General features: G+C 34.9%; 1 protein-coding gene across 2 annotated transcripts in view; it reads left to right on the forward strand.

Annotated features, from left to right (window-relative positions):
• Window positions 1-1,009: 1,009 nt before the first annotated feature.
• Window positions 1,010-19,716, forward strand: part of LOC126832854 (uncharacterized) — a 37,637-nt gene continuing 18,930 nt past the window's right edge. Inside the window, exons 1-2 of one of the 2 annotated variants that reach the window (XM_050563871.1) lie at window positions 1,010-1,337; window positions 13,538-13,768. In XM_050563871.1, coding sequence (XP_050419828.1) covers window positions 13,582-13,768 — 187 coding nt within the window. In that variant the 5' untranslated portion in view covers window positions 1,010-1,337; window positions 13,538-13,581. Of the gene's footprint in view, window positions 1,338-13,323; window positions 13,465-13,537; window positions 13,769-19,716 lie in introns of those variants that run through there. The other variant, XM_050563870.1, reaches the window with a different exon arrangement.

Below are 19,716 nucleotides of genomic sequence, written 5' to 3' on the forward strand. Positions count from 1 at the left end.
ATTCGATCTTCCATTGAGGTGATTAAGTGAGTAGCGTAGTATCTGATGGCAAAAGATAATTTATACCATTATGTCTAATTTATTAAGTAGTTATGATAGTAATTTGTTTATACTATTATAAAGAATGTACTTTTATTTGTTTTTCCTTTCATATTAATCATCATATTTCCAATAGCCAGTTTATTTAGTTACCAGGGAAATAAAAGCCATTTGTCGTGTGTTCGAGATGATTCCTATAAAGATATGACTATATCACTGTGTTTGATACCCCAACATAGTTCCTTTTTTTCCTCTGTAAAAAAAACATGTGCTATATTATGTATAGGTATTAATATAGGCTTGACGACTCAATGTCATGTATGTTAGAAATATGTCATGTAAAACAAATCAAATACATTGTAGTATATCAACAAAAATATGATAGATATTGTATAGGTACTATTTTTTACCTTGGTCGGGGCCATGGGCAATGGGCCCTGCGTTTTCTCATAGGCGGATAAGCCCTTAGGCCGCTGTGTCTATAGGTTATTCCGGCTAAGAACGTTACATTGTATTGTCGTATATTAAATTAATTAGGCTTTAGACTTGTAGGTCAGCCCGTGAGAAGACTTGACGGGCTTTGGATATGTTAATTTATTAAATCGTTGCACGAGATTCGATAATGTTACCATTGACAGTAAACGAGTTGATGACAAGAGTAACTTCCGCTCACACAGTGTAAATACAATTAACTATTCCTAAAAAAAAAAAAGTGGTTCTAGAATGGTCGAGATTATACGGGCAGATACTGGAATCTAGACAGTATTTAATAACAATAATAATTATTAGAAATTATTGTAGATAGGTACCTGATACCATCAGCAGCGGCTATAGGTATATCGGATAACCGGTCGGCTCGTGGACAACGTCTGTTGGTACGCCTGCATCTACCGCCGTACAGTTGGTAATCGGTTGTCCGGCAAAGAGCCGCACGATTCCATCGAAACCACCGCGACGGCCGACGGCGGCGGCGGCCGACCGCCGAGTCAGTGCACCAACAGCTAACGGGTCGGTCGTTGTTGTCTCGCAATCGTTCCGTTCACACTATTATTAGTACTGTAATCATAATATAATATTTGAAATTATCATCGTGAATTTTTATAACGTATTTTTTTTCTATACTTAATATTGTTGTTTTCGAACGTTTTACGTTTATTGAACATCTTATTGTTTCGTTGACGGGTTTTACAGTTGGTTTTTAATACATACATATATATAAGTTCGGTGTATCGTGTTCGCGTGTATCGCCCCGAACGACTAACGGACTTAACACCACTGTTGCAGTTTTCGTCAGTTTGGTAAGTCGACTCGATTAACATATAACTTTCGGTTTTGGTAATCATTTTCCCTTCAAAAAAATATTAATGTTGTCCAAAAATACACCGAAGCGACGTCGCGCACCTTTAATTTTTTAATTTTTAAAAAAAGGCTCATTTACTACTGATACCGTTTCCCCGTGTTTTTTAAGTGTACACATTGCGCCTGTACACAGACATCGGGCAAACACCAAACAGGTTGCATCGTAAACCGGGGGGATGTACCTGCCGCCTTGATACCCTCCACCCCTGGCTTGTCAGGTACAATACAATGCATGTGTATACGCATTCCTTTTTGACCATATATATGTATATATATATTTAGGGTTGTCTCCTACCACGCCTTGCCTGAACGTCTATTATTGTTGTCATTATTATTATTGTTGTGCAGTGGAATCACGTTTTATTCATTATTATTTTTATTACATTATAGTTATTATTATAGCGTATGTGTGCAATGGTTGTGGACGTCGTATTCTTTGCTATGGTGTCTGTCTGGTATTTTTGTAAGGTTCTCCATTCATACCAACGGTGCTAGCATATCACAACCAGGACGCGTCCACGATACTATCTCTATAATAATAATAATATTATTATAAATATCTACTCTAACGCGGACTGTCACAATCTGTCTGTCGTACATGCAAATCAAATCCGGACAACTTCCTACTTCCCTTTTGTGCTTGTTTGTGTTAAGCCAAGTTATATTTTGGATTTTACTTTCGAATTGCATAATGATACTCATTATATTTCATTATTTTGCAATGTCCGTTGACTATTGGGTCTAGTTTGTGTATTGGTCTTGGCCAGACAGTAACTAGTTATTTTGCATAATTTAAAAATTACAATTTTATTTTTTTCAAAATAATTTGTTGCCTAACCGGGTTAACCCAAATTAGATTCGACATGCTTGTTTTTAATAAACTATTTAGTTAAATATTATCTATAACATTAGAATAAACCAAATACCACCAGACTCGTTCTAACGCTCTAATAAAGTGTATCCGGCCGGAAACTCGGATTACTTTGGTCTTGGTAGCTATATTAATAGTAATTTTAATAATAATAATAGTAGGTAATAATAATTGAACGCGTGTTATTTTTTATTTTATACAAAATTTAAGTGGGAAGTGTGTGCAGGAAGCCTTTGCATAGTAGGTATCTTAACAATATTAATAGATTCTATATAATTATATTATTATTATTCAAAGCTCTTAAAGAAAATTAATTCCATAACCAGTTTACTGTTTTGTTGGTTTTCAACTTGTATTTAAAAAAAAAAAATGGCAAACATCCATATTTTAAATGTTAAAACAATCCGGTTTTGTCGGGCTCGGTCGTATCAATCTGCTGGTTCTTTTTTAATTTCCACGTAGGTAAAAAATTTTGCTGGCGAATAATTCGTGTGGAAGTGAAATTAAAAGTCTTATTCGACTTTTATCGTTTATATATCTCGTTTATATGTCTTTCTACATCACAACTCTAATGTTGTACTCCCTTGGAGACTAGTGAATAAACGCTTTCGGATATCCTGTTTTGTACTTTCGTTTGCCATCACGTGATAAACATACGTAAGCCACGGAAACAATGGGAAGACGGGAATATTGAAGGTGATAATAATAGTAAGATTATCTTCAATAAAACACCGTCCGTTTTCAATTTATATATTATATACATACAAGCCGAGAAAGTGGCATAAGTCTATCGGTTCGTTTGGACCACCGACAGACGACAGCTAGCTGTATTAAACCTCCACTGGCGGTCATAAACAAAATTTAAAAAATAAATAGATGGTTTCTAATGCTGTACAAGAGCTGGGCTGTACACGGAAAAAAATAAATAGTTGGTCCAACAACTACAAAACAAAAATTTCAGTTTTTTCCATACTCGATAACGGTTACTTCTCATTATATTATTATGTTGTGCGTTTATTAACACAGAACACTCCGGACTATGGTTGATCGGTAGTCATAGTATATAATATTACCTACTGTGTACATTGATACTTGTAACTTGCAACAACAACCTAAGTATATTATATTTTATTGCTATCGACAACGGCCCGGTCGAGTGGATATTCGTTTGACTTCCGATGAGTCATGTTCGGGTTACGATGGAAGATATGTATATACACACCTTTGTGTGTAAATTAATATTATGTTGGTTGATAACGTGTTACTTTCCGGAGCAAGACGATATCCGAAACGTTACATAACGACTTATCGTGTTTAGGTTAGTGTACCTGCAGTCACATTATAGTACCTTTATGTTTATATATATATATATATATATACAGATATACATAACCTTACGTACGTTTACCTAAATAACAAGAGTCTTAACGACCGGCAGACGTGGAAACGACATTCTGTCTGCGACGGTTGGCATTAACCTATTATAGGTGGTCTTATCTTCTTTGAAACCAACTTTTCACATGCACGTACGTACGTTTGTACGGGTATTTTTCAAATCTTCCAAAATGAATCTAGTAATCTATTCACCAATTATTAAGTACCAATAATAGGACTACAAAGTAAAAAATAAAAAAAAACTTTTTTAAAAACATGATTTTCTATAGAACAGTAAAAAAGTGAACTAAAAAGTAAAGAATAATTTTACTACATAAAACAATTTACCAATGAATTGTAGCGCATTTTATTTAAAATACAAATTACTTTGAAAATTAACTACAATTTTAAATAATGTTAAACATCTCTAATTTTTTACTAATAAGAAAAGCGTGGGCCCTATTCAACAAAGTCCTAATTCATTGAGTTAAATATTATGAAATGTATGTGTCACACACTAATATTGAACCAAATTTAAATTACAAAAAAACTTACGATATAAAACATTATCTGATCAATTTATTATTAAAATTATTGGATTTTAACCGTTTATTGTTTCATTTTTGCGTTTGAAAAACAATTTGAATTGTATTGGATATTCGAAAACTCAAAATAATAGTAACTATTTATATTTTTCGAAAATTCGGATTGTTATAGTCGTCGGTCGGTGGTGCCCCGGTATCCACGCCCCTTTAAAAAACACGAGACCAGGAAAAACGCATTCACATAGTACTCACACACATATAAGTATGACAAATAAATAGTAATCATAACACAATACCGGCTTTGCCATTCACGTGCCGGCGGCTTTCGCGGTTTAATTAAATATAATAATTAATTTATAAAGCTCGCTTGTGACCTTGTTCCTCATGCTATACATACGAATCTATATATATAGAAATTTATATATACGGTATATATTATGTGGTGAATATTTTGTGGCCCGTATACTAACCAGGAACTGCGGCAAAGCGTAACGCATGTTATATGGGCCATGATTTAAATCCGCAGTTTATTCAGATTCTGTTCTAAGAATAATGTTCGCATCTGTTAGCAATTTAAATAGTTGACACTGATTAGAAGGATACAATTATTCAAAAGACGTATCAAGAATAGAACATTTGAAATGCATGCACACAGCGTACCTACCTGTGCCCTGGCGAGTGTTATCACGATAGTATATTACGGCCATATGCCGTCAATAACAGCTGGTAGATCGTTCGACTATGCGGTTTTAGCAAAATTCTATGAACAAAAAAACCTAACCTAACCCAACGCGCCGTGCTAGATAATATTGTGTTCTAGCGAAACAATACACGGTGTTTATCAGCATGACGTGTTATCTGTTTTACTATGAGAAACACGTTACTACATGTATGCAATCATTTAATACTTCTGTTCTCGATAATAAGCTGTGCACGACAAAGCATTCTGTTACTTTTAACAGTAGCTTTTGGACTTTAAAATTGGCCCGTAAGTTTGGAAAGAGAAATGGTGATACTTTTTTCTATCCATTTGTTATGACTTATGACCGATAACGACGACTACTGTACGCCGGTATTAACCTACCTATAAATCAGTTTTTTTTTTTTTTTAGTTTCCCAATCGTCGCGTGTTTTAAAACCATGCGAATATCATTATGTTATTCGTACCTTATCTTAATTGTTATTGCCATTCGTGTTTTTTCGACTTTAACAATGAGTGTAAAAAACGTCGCAGTAGGTTTTACAGTGGCTAACCTAACCTTATCTTTGGCGACCGAATTTATAATATTGTTAAACTATTATCATTGATCATGGCCCATGGGAGAGGCGGTGGTTGGATTGTACTAGCACAATACTATTACGTGTCGCTCATCACTAGTTAATTGGACAAAAATGTCATTTGCATAAATACCGCCGTTAAGATAGCGTCCATATAGAAGTAGATCCCTATAATGGAAACGCATACATGGCGTATCATTCACTATGTGAAGTTGCGGATAAAAGAATCTCGCATAAGTCATGGTCCATAGAACACCCGACAGACGCGGGCACTGCTAATGCCGCGACTCCAGTAAATCGGTTCCTACGGCAAAAAAAATTTGCTAAAAAATTTATAGATGACTGCTTTGCGGTCGACACGCCAGCGTGCCATCGTTTAGTAATTACTCGGGCATTATTATTTTTGATTTTTTCACTGGAACCGAACACGACCAGTAGTTGTCATGTACATTGTTAAATGTGGCTTTTTTCGAAAATACAATTTCATTATTCGCGAGTTAACATGTTTTTGATTTACCTCGGTGCTCGCTTGTACCCGGCACGGGCATCGTATAGGCGTGTAACAATGCTGTATTATTATTATTGAATAGCTAATTACTCACTGTATATAACAACCAAGTATAACGTATTTAATATAACACCCAACCGGCGATGCATGCTTTATGGATTTGTACAACGCCTATTTTTTTTTCTACACAGAAAACAAATGTATAGCTTAGTTTACGCAAAAACAACATTACTTATACTAATTTAAATGAAAAAAAAAAAATGTTTAACAAATAACAATAGTAACGAGTATACTTATGTTTTTATAATGCAACCATTAGTGTTGGTCGTTAGAAATGCTGTTAATTTTTTTCTCTGCGGCATAATTATTTGAATGAAAATGAACAAAACTAGTATGGATGGGGATCGTATAGGTATTTTTTTTTACGTTAAAGCACCTCGACATGTTTTGACAATTATTAAACTTCACATGTTTTTTTGTTCATAACTAATTAGCGACACTTGTGGGTTATAGAAGCCTATAGGAGATTAGCGGTGAAGATATTACTGACCGCGACAGTCTATGCGGAAACATCAGTTGGCCATTTGTGCAAAAGTGTATATACTTGCGCGAGTGCGATAAAGGAAAATGCGGAGAAAGTTTTTGCATTCGGTAATGTTGAATTTATTGAACACACAATCCAATAATCCGCCCAAGGCCCAAGGACGTCAACTAGCGTAAACTGTTATTGTAGAAATAAGGAAGAACGGTTTATTTTCATAATTTCGAAAATTTCTGTCAACAGCCTATTTTGTATATTTTTATTATGCCGTTGGTCTAACAGAGCCGAATACAACGATGTTATGGTGTTTAAGTGAAAAAATATATCGAAACCGCAACAATCCCACTACACAGTGTATAAATTATTATATTTTCGATGACAATAAATATTTTAATGGAACGTGTCTGCACTTATCTTTGGCCATGCTCCAGTTCGACTGTCGCCGGCCATAGCATAGGCGTTTAGCGTCCGGTCACGATATCTATCGTCTTTTTCCACGTTTCTTCATACCGGGGTGCATTGACCATTGCTTAGTGTTTTTTTCTTCATAAACAATTTACGTTTATTATTTCATGTCGATTTGCCGATCGTTTTATTAATAAGTAGAACTACAAAATAAGGTTTTCTAGTAACTAGATACTGAAGTAGTGATCTGTTGAGAGAAATAACCTACAATTTAATAAACTGAGAGTAGACCTGTGTAAATAAGTATTAATGATAATTTTTAATACTGAGGTATTCAAAAAAAAAGTAAATTGAACTTAAATATGTAAAAAAAAGATAATTTTATGGCGAGCATTATATCATGTTGAACTATTGACCACTTTCTTTAGGGTAGGTATGAATTAAATAGTTGCACAGTTTGAATAATGCATCAGTGCTTTATATTTATATATTCGTCAAATAACAATTTTTTTTAACACGACTGACTACCAGATTTGTTAAAAAAAAACTAATTTTGTGAACCATGAGACGCGGTGTCTCTCCAAATCACTTTGTTAGCGTACTAAGAGCTTTTTTGAATATTTTTGTGTACCATAGTGTACTCATGTGGTGCCTTAAGAATCACACAATATGATACACTCGAGATTGTCATGGTACGTGAGAGAAGTTTTTCTAAACACGTAAGGTGTGCTAATATAGTCCACGTAAGAGATAATCGACTTAAAACCATCTCGGAACACATTAAATAACGGTTAAAAAAATGATCGCCATCTTAGTGTTGTGTTTTTAATCTTATTAAACGGAAGTGCTCGTTTGTTACGTTCAGAGACTTTTACTACTGTTTATATCAATAATTTCTCTCGCCTTTTCCGTTCATTTGCGGGGTAAGCCAATAAAACAAGACTATAACGATGTATGTAAAAAAAAAAAAAAAAGAACCAATATACATTGCATTTTTGTATGTAAATTATACGTATGTACGTTGCCAACGATTTATCATGATTTTGCTATTATAACGATAATTCGCGTTCATCCGGTGTTTTGAATTTATAAATAATAAATACCAACTACCAATATGTGTATATACATATGTACAAATTAGTGTGTCATAGGAATATATACGACATAATAAATTACTGTTTACCCGCAGCTTTTTCGGGTATTATTAATTGTTTAGTTTTTTATTCGACATTTCGGATAATAATATAAGCGCTTATACGTGTGGCGGTAATAAAAAAAAAAAAGGAAGAAAGCCATTACTATTTCACCTTCGCAACGGAGCTCTAATGAAGTTCACAAAAATTACTGCGCGTTTTAAATGATCGATGGTGTTTTAACGATACGCGTGTTGTTATTATGTTTAAGGTCAGAGCCTCATTTAGACATTTTGTGGCCTATGACAAGATGAAAAATGTGTATTTCGTTCCCTACTAGTTACGCCTCTTCTCTTCCATCAAACCAATTATATTTTTACCAATTCTGTGTAACCTAATGCAACCCCGAGGGCCCCGGTTTACGCGTAAAAACGAAAAGCGTAAGATACAAAGCTTTGAATTTGTTGTTGTTTCTCAACTGGTAAATTTCGGTGTAACTCGATAATAGACACGCGTACAAAGCGATTTGCAGGTTTTTCTTTTGTTTTAACAAAATCAATGTGATTCACCAACGAGTGACACTGCGATTGTAGCTATAACTCGAAATATTCCTGTAGTCGTATCGGCCGTTAAACAAACAACAACAATCTTGTGCTGTACAAACTGTGTTACGGCGGTGTTTTCGTACGTGCCGTTTATTAGGCGATACTAACGAGCAATTAATCACAGTAATGGGCTTGTTTTCAGATTTTTCGTTTTCCCAAAAATCGCTCGATCACCGTGTTAAAGCGAAATGAATAATAATAAAATTTAAAAATAAATTATTATATCTTATTGTTCGCCTATTCGAACGCTACGCTGTACGTTTATAATCGCGAATCGCTCCGGGCGCCTGGCTGTAGTAAACAAAATGACCAAAGAGTTTACAGGGGGAAAAAATAAAATCCAATATTCAAATGGTTCGGACGTTATATTATAAATTGCAAAAATTCAAATACGGTCAGTGACCGCGTGCGCTGCCGGCTGACTTGTACAACAGACTCCTCTAGCATTTGGGTTAGAGTTTCGATAACATAGTTGGCCATGTCGACGGTTGGGTGTTGTGTGTGTGTGTGTGTGTTTGTGACAACCGGTTTCCTTGCATAATATTCACGTTCATATCCTTAATGAGCAAAACGTTTTAAAGGTTTCTAGACCCGTTCGCCCGCGTTTTTCCCACTCGTCGCCTCCGTGCCGTATTTTTGCATATAATATAATACAGTAGAGAAATATGGAATGTATACGAATATCATGTGCGTTTAAAATGTCTGCGCAAAACCCACGGACGGGAATAACAAAAAAAAAAAATGTTGTAACACGTTGGCGAAAAATATATTTTCCGTGGAAACTGACATCACACCACAGACGCCTCGGTCGTGTGGGCATAACATGTCCCGTAATCGAACCATAACTGTAGTTGTGTAAAATGAATACCGAGAGACGGCCATAAAAAGCCTACTTTTCCAGCAAAATAATATCAAGTAAATAGGTTGGGACTATAACTACTTCAAAAGTGAGATTTTTTTTAATGTTGCTTTGTCGCTTGGTATAATATTATACGGTAAGTTTTGTTCTACAGTCTACAGATGAACTTGGGGACATCAGTCGGGGTGTCGATAAATTAATTTGATGACACCACTATAAGGAAGTGCTGTTCGTTACTGGCGCTCCCATTTATAATTATGGTGAGGTTGTCAACAGATGCATTAGTTTTATATTGTTGTGCATGGCGTTTGTGTACGAGTGTGTGTGTTCAAAGTAGTAACGTGTACAATATATTAAAAAAATTCGAAAATTCGAACTGAAACTCTAGACACTATTTAGCAACGATTTGAGCCACTGTTGTGCTAATTAACGGTGAGCCGAAACGAGCGAGACGATGGCAAACAGATGAACCAAAACGTTTTACATGCTAACATCGTTTGAGCATTGCGAGTATACTTAAACCGGAAAGCGAACGATAACAGAGGAATAATATTGGAAGTAGGTAGCTTTTGTTTTTTGTTTTTTTTTTAATATGGCAACTTATAACTTACTTATGTACCTATGTTAGTAATTTCCTATTTGTTATTATATTACTTCATTTTAACCACAGGTGAATGAGATTCCGTGTCCCGTTACTTGTGTGTGTGTGTACAACATAGTATAGGTATAAGTAGTTAGTTGTACGGATGTGGATCAATTAAAAATTAACGCTTTCAAAACATTTCCGAGCGGTACGGTTATTGTGTGCGCAAACCGTGAATCTTCATACCCGCCAACTTCATACGTGTATACCGTGGCACGCCGAGTGTAAAGATTATGTCACTCGATAAAATGTGCACTTACGGACAGATAACACGCGTGTACATGTGTACGACCGGCGGCGCTTCCTTCTTTTCGAGAATCGTATAGAAAGGTGTTATCCGAAATATTTGTTTAACGTCAGTCGAGTTCTACGAACCGCATGATTTGTCTCAAGTCAATTAAAGTATTAAAATCAAACTGCGATATTATACTATATCTAATAATAACCGATTTTAAAAATGATTTGTGTTCGTCACTTGCGTTTTGGCTACATAGGCCACATTCAAGTGTGTATTAATGTTACTAGTCGGACCCCCCCCCCCTTCGCAACAATTTGTTTAACGGACAGAAATGGTATGATTTTTTTAATTTTCTCCATTAATAATAATATAACGCTAACTTTATTATTATTTTGACTTTCGTAGAGCACGTATACACACACACACACAAACACTAACCCAGCCATTGTAAAAAATAAAATTGAAGTTGATATTATATTTTTATTTTGTATTGCGTGTCGCCACAATAGTCGCGGCCGTTGCTCCCGATATTTTATTAAAAATTGGTCGAACAAAGAAATACAAAATATATCAACGACTGATAAGAATCTAAATTTCCGGCGCAGTTCATATCTATCTGTAGTTACGATTATTACTACTTGAAGGTCTGTGCACTGTGTTCGTACGTCGAACTTCATTGATGCTGTTGCGGCTTTGTGATGTTCGTTTACCAAATTACTAGGAAAAACGGGCTCTGCGAATTACTACACATATACACTACCGTAAATTTGGTCAGAGTTCACGGTTGTGTTGATACACTTATTATTGGATTGCGATTACATATTTGATTTAATGGTCCAAGGACGTTGACAATCAAAATGACACGTCCAAGTACTCAATAAAGTCCGAGGTTCGCGCGTTTCCCGATATCGTTCGGAACCATTTATGCTGGTTTCCACCCAAAGTTCTTATAGGTCACCGTCCGGCCAGCTGAGCAGCGGCGAAAGGCCGAGGCGGCTAATCCTTTGGTTCAAGGTGACCGGCGAAAATATGTCAGTGTTGTCTGCGTATATTATGAGTTATAACGTTTGTTCCTTCCGAGTTCGGCTTGCACCTTACACGTGTTTAGCGGTTTTATTTATTTGTAATTTATGCTTTGTCGCACGCCTAGGTCCTTGACACTATTCGTTCGTGTGAATTTCGTATTTGACCAGCCGTTAGGGAACACACGAGTGTCCCTCGAGAGCCCCGATAAACGTGCACGAGTGTATTTTTCTCACTTTTTTACTTGTATTTTTACTATAAAAATATATCGAAATACAAATAGTAAACAGTAATGAACTACACATACATAGCTGATACCACTCTGAAACTAATGGATGGAAAAAATCTCGTTATTTCCGAGTGGTTGGTTGGTGTTGGTTCGATGAAATTTAAATTTTATATTTACGCCGGCAATACACTTTTTTTTAATATTATTGCTGCTTTAATATAAATTATTATACAACGCGGATTTATACGTGCACACACATGACACACCCGATGATTTTCAGATGTCTTATACATATAATATTTTATATAGCCACACACGCTTAAATCAAAGAAGTAAAAAAAAAAAAACAAGATTCGCGATATTAAATTCATGTTTCTACGTAGCCGGTCATGAAAATTAATAAATTTTATAAAAAACATAATAAATTCTCATTAAAAAAGAGTTTTTTTCTACTAGGTATATATCGCATATATTGTCAGTTTAACTATACGGTTTTTAATCACTATTATGATGATGTTTTCTTATAGGTTCTGTATGAATAGGTACGTTTTCCAATAACTATTTATTCTTTCCTATCAAAACGCACACAAAAACATGATATGTACGTTTATAGATCAATGCCACGTCAATAATATTATTGTAATATTATGTTTACATTTATTTATTTGCTTTACATTAAAAAAAATATGTATTATAATAATAATAAAATAAATAATAATACCAAACTTGCGCCCGTACTTGCAACATTTTGCGTTTGTAATAAATAATAATAATAATTGTTCTCTTCATTAAAAAAAACACCTTCGGGCTTCGACAATTTATATTTATTTTTCGTTCACCATATCAATTGACTTGTTTACGATTATCCGCAGTTATTATCCGAACATCATCATCATTGTCGTTCAAAGGATAATATTTTTGCAATAATCGTTTTTTTTTTTTAATATTTATTTTATGTGTTTATCTCATGCAGTATATTTGGCCAATCGCGTGTGAAAAGATTTGCATAACATGATTATTTCTGCCATAACACGTTTTTGCATCAATGATAAACTATTTTGAACGCGACGTCAATCGACCTGCAATAGTCCGGCCGTACGTGCAGGGCTTACAATACTATGGTGAAACTTTGTGCATCCCGACGTTATATTATGATATAATATGTTAATAGTTTAGGCCCTTAGAATCCAAAGGTTACTACATTTTCTATAGTATGCACTTAACACCCCTTGGCATTTGGACAAAAGAGCAGACCAGTAATAATTATAACCAGTGAATGTTTTTGGATAGGCTGTAGGTTTGTGGTGGGAGGGAGGGAGTAGTAGGTTTTGTCCGTTGATTGTAATAAAAATATGTATTTAATGTAAGGTGCATTTGTTTTGAAAGCAAACATATAAATTTAGACATAATAACACTGTTGGCTGAATGGTTTTTCAAGCGCGGTATGATGCAACGGTGTATAGTACTTTTATTTGGAATTTTAATAATAATACTATTAATACAATGATTGCGAGAGGAAGGAATATCAGAGATTTATTAGTATTATTATTATGATCACGACGACGATAAGTCGGGACTAATTATGAAATTATAATACTTTAATAACAATAAATATTTATACTGTATTGTTATCAGCGACGACGGCTAGTAAAAAAATACACATTAAATCCATTTTAGTAGCACGCCGCGTGTTTAGCAGTGTGGTTTATCTTTGGTTCGGTTTTGCTAAAAACAAATATTGATGATTGACTTATTGCTACCACCTATGCATATTCGTGCGTGAACTTGATACCCGTACAACATGCGTTATTTTTGTTAGTTCATTCTTTCGCAGCACAACTGTAACATGTTTTGAAATATAATATGCGTTTTTTTTTTGTGTTCCAGATATTCAATACCAAAGTGTGTCTGATGCTTGTGGTGTCGCCACTATGAAGCACGACAGTCAACACCCGGAACTCATAACGGGCGGAAAGGTGAAACCGTTCAAAAAGAGCATCAGCTTGGGATCCCTAGGTCTGGGCAAGATATGGCGAAGGAGATCCGTGACCATCACCGAATACGATCCTTGCTACAAGGTCGTCTATCTGGGAAACGTGCTGACCGGCATAGCGAAAGGTGCGTACCTACTTTTTTTTTTAACGGTTAATAATATTCAAAGGGTGTTTGGGCCAACAAAGCCGTAGAAAAATAAATCCTCTTGTAAACGAGTTTTTTTTTATGGGAACTATTCATTTTAACGTGAACTTAGATAGATTCTGAGATAACACAAAACTGTTACGCTTTTTTTAATTATATATTATAGTATTCAATACAATAGTATAAATAATTGTATTTGATCGCGATTAAAGTAATTTTGTATTTTGAACGCGTAAAAGTTGTACATATAATATTCTTATTCTGGTTACCCTGGCACCCAACTCACAAGCCTTTCGGTCGGGTCAAATTTTTGTAATTATTTAGGTACACCTACTTTTTACTTAGGCGTTTCCATTTATGATAGGTTCACACTTCGTTCTCAACACAAATGTGAAACATCTCGCTCACACGACAGTAATAATTGTATACACATCACACACAAATCTAGTGCCCACGTGCTGCGACCATAAATATACGCATGTATGCATAGGTAAATATTATTATAATCATTATTATACAACCGCTAAAGCCACCGACCGACCGTCGGATATCGAGTTATATTAATAATTTTTAGAATCTGATCGAAAATCGTCCGTGGACCGGGGGTTTGGTTATTTTTTTAATAATAATTGGTATGTTAACGCGACCACGCGTGGGATACTCAGTCTTTGTAGCTACAACCCGTCTTATTATTAATATATCTAATAATATACACATTTAATATAACCGATGAATCGTTTTTTAATACCGCCGTGTTGTGTATGTGCTGACCTGTAAGCATTTCGTTTGAACATCGCGGAAAATTCCTATTATAACGTTAGAATTAATTTATATTATGCACGTTAAAATACACACATACATAATATCTAATCCCGCTAGATAAAGCGATAATTGTACGTGCGGTAAATGGTAACCCGTTTAACCCGGTCCGTGCCGGGCACAAGTGCTCGCAGAGAAACGTTCATATAATAATAATGTGTAATGTGTATATACGGCAAAGTTTAAACTCCATAAAAACGTTTGATTAATTAACTGTACAAACAGGCTGTCTGGCACGAGAACTCTTTTAAAGGTTTGTTGACGTTACACGTAACTGTCCAGAGTTGATCATCTTAATGTAAACAAACCACGCGATGAAGATGAATAATGCGCTTCTCGAAGATGCTATTTGTAATGGTTTTTTTCTCCTGCGAGTCCAATTTGAGATTACATGATATTATTACTGTTATGCAATTGAGTTTCATCAGATTTTCGCTTATCAAAAGCTGCTACATAGTGTGAAACTTACAACGTTCCGCTTAATTAATGGCAAAGTTCATTTATGAATTGTATAAGTAATCGTTTGACCCGGTGTTCCTTTTATAATAATAAACTCACTGTATAATATTAAGGTCTGTATTTTTTTCTCATTAAACATAATTAGGTATGTTAATAGCATTCGTGGAAAAACAAAATTTCAGATAATTCCAATTCAATCATTGGACGTCTCTACACACACTTTATTTACGTTTAGAAGGAAACCTCGGCGGCCACGCTATAGGCGACTGACGAGGTTCCATCAAAACTTGAATGTAGTATAGGTGTAAATATTTTGTACGTTAAGTCTAACGACATCATACCAAATAGTAAAATATTAAAATTACCAAACAAAAATGCACGGCGCTTATTGGTCATCGTAAAAAAAAAAATAATTACCTTTAAAACAATGGTTGGTCCGTGTATAGAATTTAATTATTTTTAACGACAGCTTATGTTTTTTCAAAGTCACCTCTCGGACGCGAGGCTTCTTCGTATTGTGCAATGTTCATATTTTAAGGCGCAGTTAATGATATTTTATGAGCTGTTTTTTTTATTAAGATCTAAAGCGGAAGCGAAGTTTGTTTTGCCTATGTCGTTAATACCTATTTTGTTTGACAGAGTACAATAAAGTCATATAGACCATCGCCCGTATCTCAGCACTTTTCGTGCCAAAGTTCTTACGTGTTATGTAAGTTCAAAGTTTATATAGTTAAATGCGCCGTCGCGTCCTTTTATATAATTTAGTGTCAGCTGTTCTTCATTGTCGTTTTCCCTCTCGTTCGTTATCTTACCATTAGCCGTCGTCTCGCATTTTCCAACTAAGGTAATTAATATTTCAATCATAATATTATGATTTTTGTTTTTATTATTGTTATCGGTTAGGCGATACCTGAATACATATTTAATGTTATGATACTCGGTGGCGTTTTCGGTTTTATCTCTGTTGAACATATTATTTTTCTCTCGTTCGCCGAAGATTATCTGTAATCCTTCTGCGAATTTGCCGTTAAATTCGCGTACTTTACGTCATCCATCAGAGGTATTCCTTCTGCGTCGCAATGACAATTATCATTGTTATCGTTTACCGTGTCAAATGGACAACTAATCTCCCGCAGCCGATTGGTGGCGTCGACTTTTTCTCTCTCTATACACATCTGCTGCTGTACCTCTCGCACCGTCTTCTCGTGTATTATAGACTCATAGGATAGGATATTGTATAGACTATGGGTGTATCCATACATATACATATATACATTTTTTTTCTTCTAATTTGTTCCGTATTAAACGCGCGTACACCTAACAATGGTTTCACAGTACTCGCAAATTATTTCCATGCTTGTATATACATTCAATACATATATATATATACAAATATAAATACATATACGACACTAGTAATTAGAATACATATAATGAATATTATGCTCGTGGTATGCGCTGTCGTTAGGTTCTTATCAGTTGACCGTCGCGTTGATGCGTAGTAGCCGTCCGAAACGTTTTGTCATAAAACGACCTAATCTTAAGTCTACTGTCCACATGCTACATAGTGCATTTTAAGAACATATATATTTTATGATAAATTTGTACTCTAGTAACTACTAGTTTGCACACGTATAAAGTTCACAGGTACAAGTACGGCGGCACAGGTGTTTTCGCATGCCACATGACAGTTAACCCTTATTTATGATAATAATAATTACACCTACATATAATCTATATGCACTTAATGGCATTTCCCATGTGTGTATGATGATTATTGTTGTTACAACGCGTATAGCTATACTATTATCGCTGTATTCTATAAGCGATCTACATAATGTATTATGGATCGTAACGACGTCCGCCTCTGTCTCTGCGATTTTTTTTTCGTTAAAGGATTGAGCAGCGTACACAACCGACTACGTAAAGTATGTGAGGTTAAAATAATTATTTTTCTCCCACTTGGAACGTCCGGATTAATTATCTCTCACATGTGTGAGCGCGGTGTGTATAGACAACGAACGTTTCGTGTCAATATACTTTGTTGTAAAATATAGGTATTTCTATATACAATCGATTTATTATAACAACGAGTAGGTCGAAAATAATGAATAATAATATTATATAATATAAAATATAATACATACATCCAAATATATTGTAGTAATTTTTCAAGGAAATATGTAAATATCGTTGAGGTCGACTTGAAACGTAGATTTTTTTTTTTTACTGGTCGCGAAGGATTTGTTGTTAATTTTAACGAGAAATGCGCTTAAGTACAAGTGCAGCCAAACGTGTAAAGCCGTCCAGCAGTCAATAGTCTAGACCCATACTCGTGATTATGATGATAAATTGTTTTTGGTAGACACTTTTGAATTTTTCTCATACGCTGTTGTTAGTGCTGCCTATTGCAGCTTAAAATTAATGGCTTACTCCCTGGTGCCGCTTTTTTAGGAATGTAAATAACCTGTACCTATCGGCGCAGAAAAAAAATATTTTTTAATAATAACGTTTTTAGTAGTTTTACGATAGATTTATTCACTTTTAAAATTAAAAAACATATTAATAGTTACATAGAACATTTTCGAAACGATTAGCCATCAAGGGAAACCAATACTGTATTGCATATTTTGTTTGGAGTGTATCGTTATACTTTGGCGCCGTATTTGTGATAATAGTAATATATTATTATTATTATTGTCTTTTTATTTAACAACTGACGTAGGCATATTAAGTCGAGAGGTATACTTAATTTGTATTGCCATGTTGAAACCCAATTATAACAAGTATAATTATGTTCAAATATTATATTAACATATTTGTATTATCTTGATTGACATTAATAAATTCGAATATTTCTGTATAAACAATGCTAATTATTACAAATTTAAAGAGTAATTTTGAATTATTATCGTCCATTTAATGAATTAGATGTTATACAGAATACCGTGTACTGCATACGTTTCATATTATATAAATATTTTATAGGTTGAACTATTACCGTAATATATCAGTATATTTTAATATGTTGTATGGCAACGATGATTACAATCGACACGTGGTCGATAATATAGTTTATATATTATATTATTGCTAACTCATAAGCCTGTTTATTAATAATCGATCGATAATGGTTCTCCTTGTGGTACCAATAATATAATATATTAGAACAATTACTTCATGACAGTGCAAAATCGATATTTAAAATATATTCGTATAGGACTTCTGCGCAATAAAACAACCATTGGACGGATTAACAGATCACTTAATTATTTAGATCACTACAACGTCGTGGAAATACCTAGACGGTGTAAGAAATTAAGATCAATATACTTTAAAAAATTTCCCACGAATCCATAATTTATTCTATTTGAATTAATACATTTACCTACTGCTATGCACACTTACCAAGTGATTAGGGTTCGCTGTTTTTTGAATATTTTATCGTTAGTGATTTAAAAACAGTCACATTCTCATACATTAATGTGGCGTCCCACCGTAAAAACTAAGTTAATTTATAGGTTTTATTTATTTCGTCCGTGGACAGTTTTTGGCATTATGCGCCAAGGACGTGGTTCACGCAATTTTCCACACAAAAAAAAACTTAAAAAAAAACCAAATATTAATTTTTCACACGTAATTTGCATTGTTTGTGGAATCCAATCTATTACCTATTCCTGTAATAAAGCGTCGCCACATACTGGTATTGTGCTGCTTGGACACATTAGTAAATTAAAGGCGATTGTCAATGCTACGAAATTTGCATTCGCCCTTACGTTGTCGTCGTCGTGGTCGACCTGCCCATTCGCGTCCAAATTAAATATATGCCATAAGCTCTATGCGCTATCGGTTGGTCACTCATTAATTCCTATACTGTATTGACCCATAAATAGTTCTTAATCCTTAACCGCGGAACGAGGTATGTGTAAATGTTAAAAATTCAAACTTCAAAACTTGTAGCACCGCATGTAGTAGGCAACTGTGTTCGAGGTGTTCGGGTGAACGAGTTGAAGAATTTGTCTCGTCTAAAGAAACGAATTAATATTTCATTTTAACGTCTTTTACTTTCGTCCGATACACAAACACAAGGCTGTCACGCGGTGGGGATTTAGGAAAAGTGTAGGGTTGAACTTTATTTTTATTTAAGACTTGGGAGTAGCGGTAATACATAATTTGAAAAGGACGACCCGACCAGACGTTGATTAATCGAGTGGTTTTGCCGGCGACGACGACGACTTGGCGGTTATAAAACTTGACAAAGAGAAACGAAAAAGTTCAGTAAAGGAGAACATTTGCGTTATCGTCTGTCTGGATAGGGAAACGATTGAATTTATGGTCTCGTTGAGGCAATTTCGCACTCGTGTGAACTCGGCTAGTGTGAGATGGACAGATTGTGATGGCGATGGCTGGCAGGCAGGCAGGCGACAGGTACAAGTTGGCATGTATGTTTACTATCTCGACGTGTAATCCCGTGCCAGCCGAAGGGTAATAAAGTAATTAATGCGACATTCTCCGGCACTGGACGACTACTCGGTACTGTATTTCGGGTTTTCAATTAACTTGGGTGGCGACCTCGGCAAAACGACGTCTGCTCGACACTCTTTTTATTTTATTTTCTAACGAGTCTTCCCCTTTGTACGTTTTTTTAT

The sequence above is a fragment of the Adelges cooleyi genome, unplaced genomic scaffold (genome assembly GCF_023614345.1).
Source record: "Adelges cooleyi isolate 19-005CV unplaced genomic scaffold, UGA_ACOO_1.1 ACOO_flye_CR_arks_rails_tigmint_CR_PRNA_167, whole genome shotgun sequence".
NCBI lineage: Eukaryota > Metazoa > Arthropoda > Insecta > Hemiptera > Adelgidae > Adelges > Adelges cooleyi.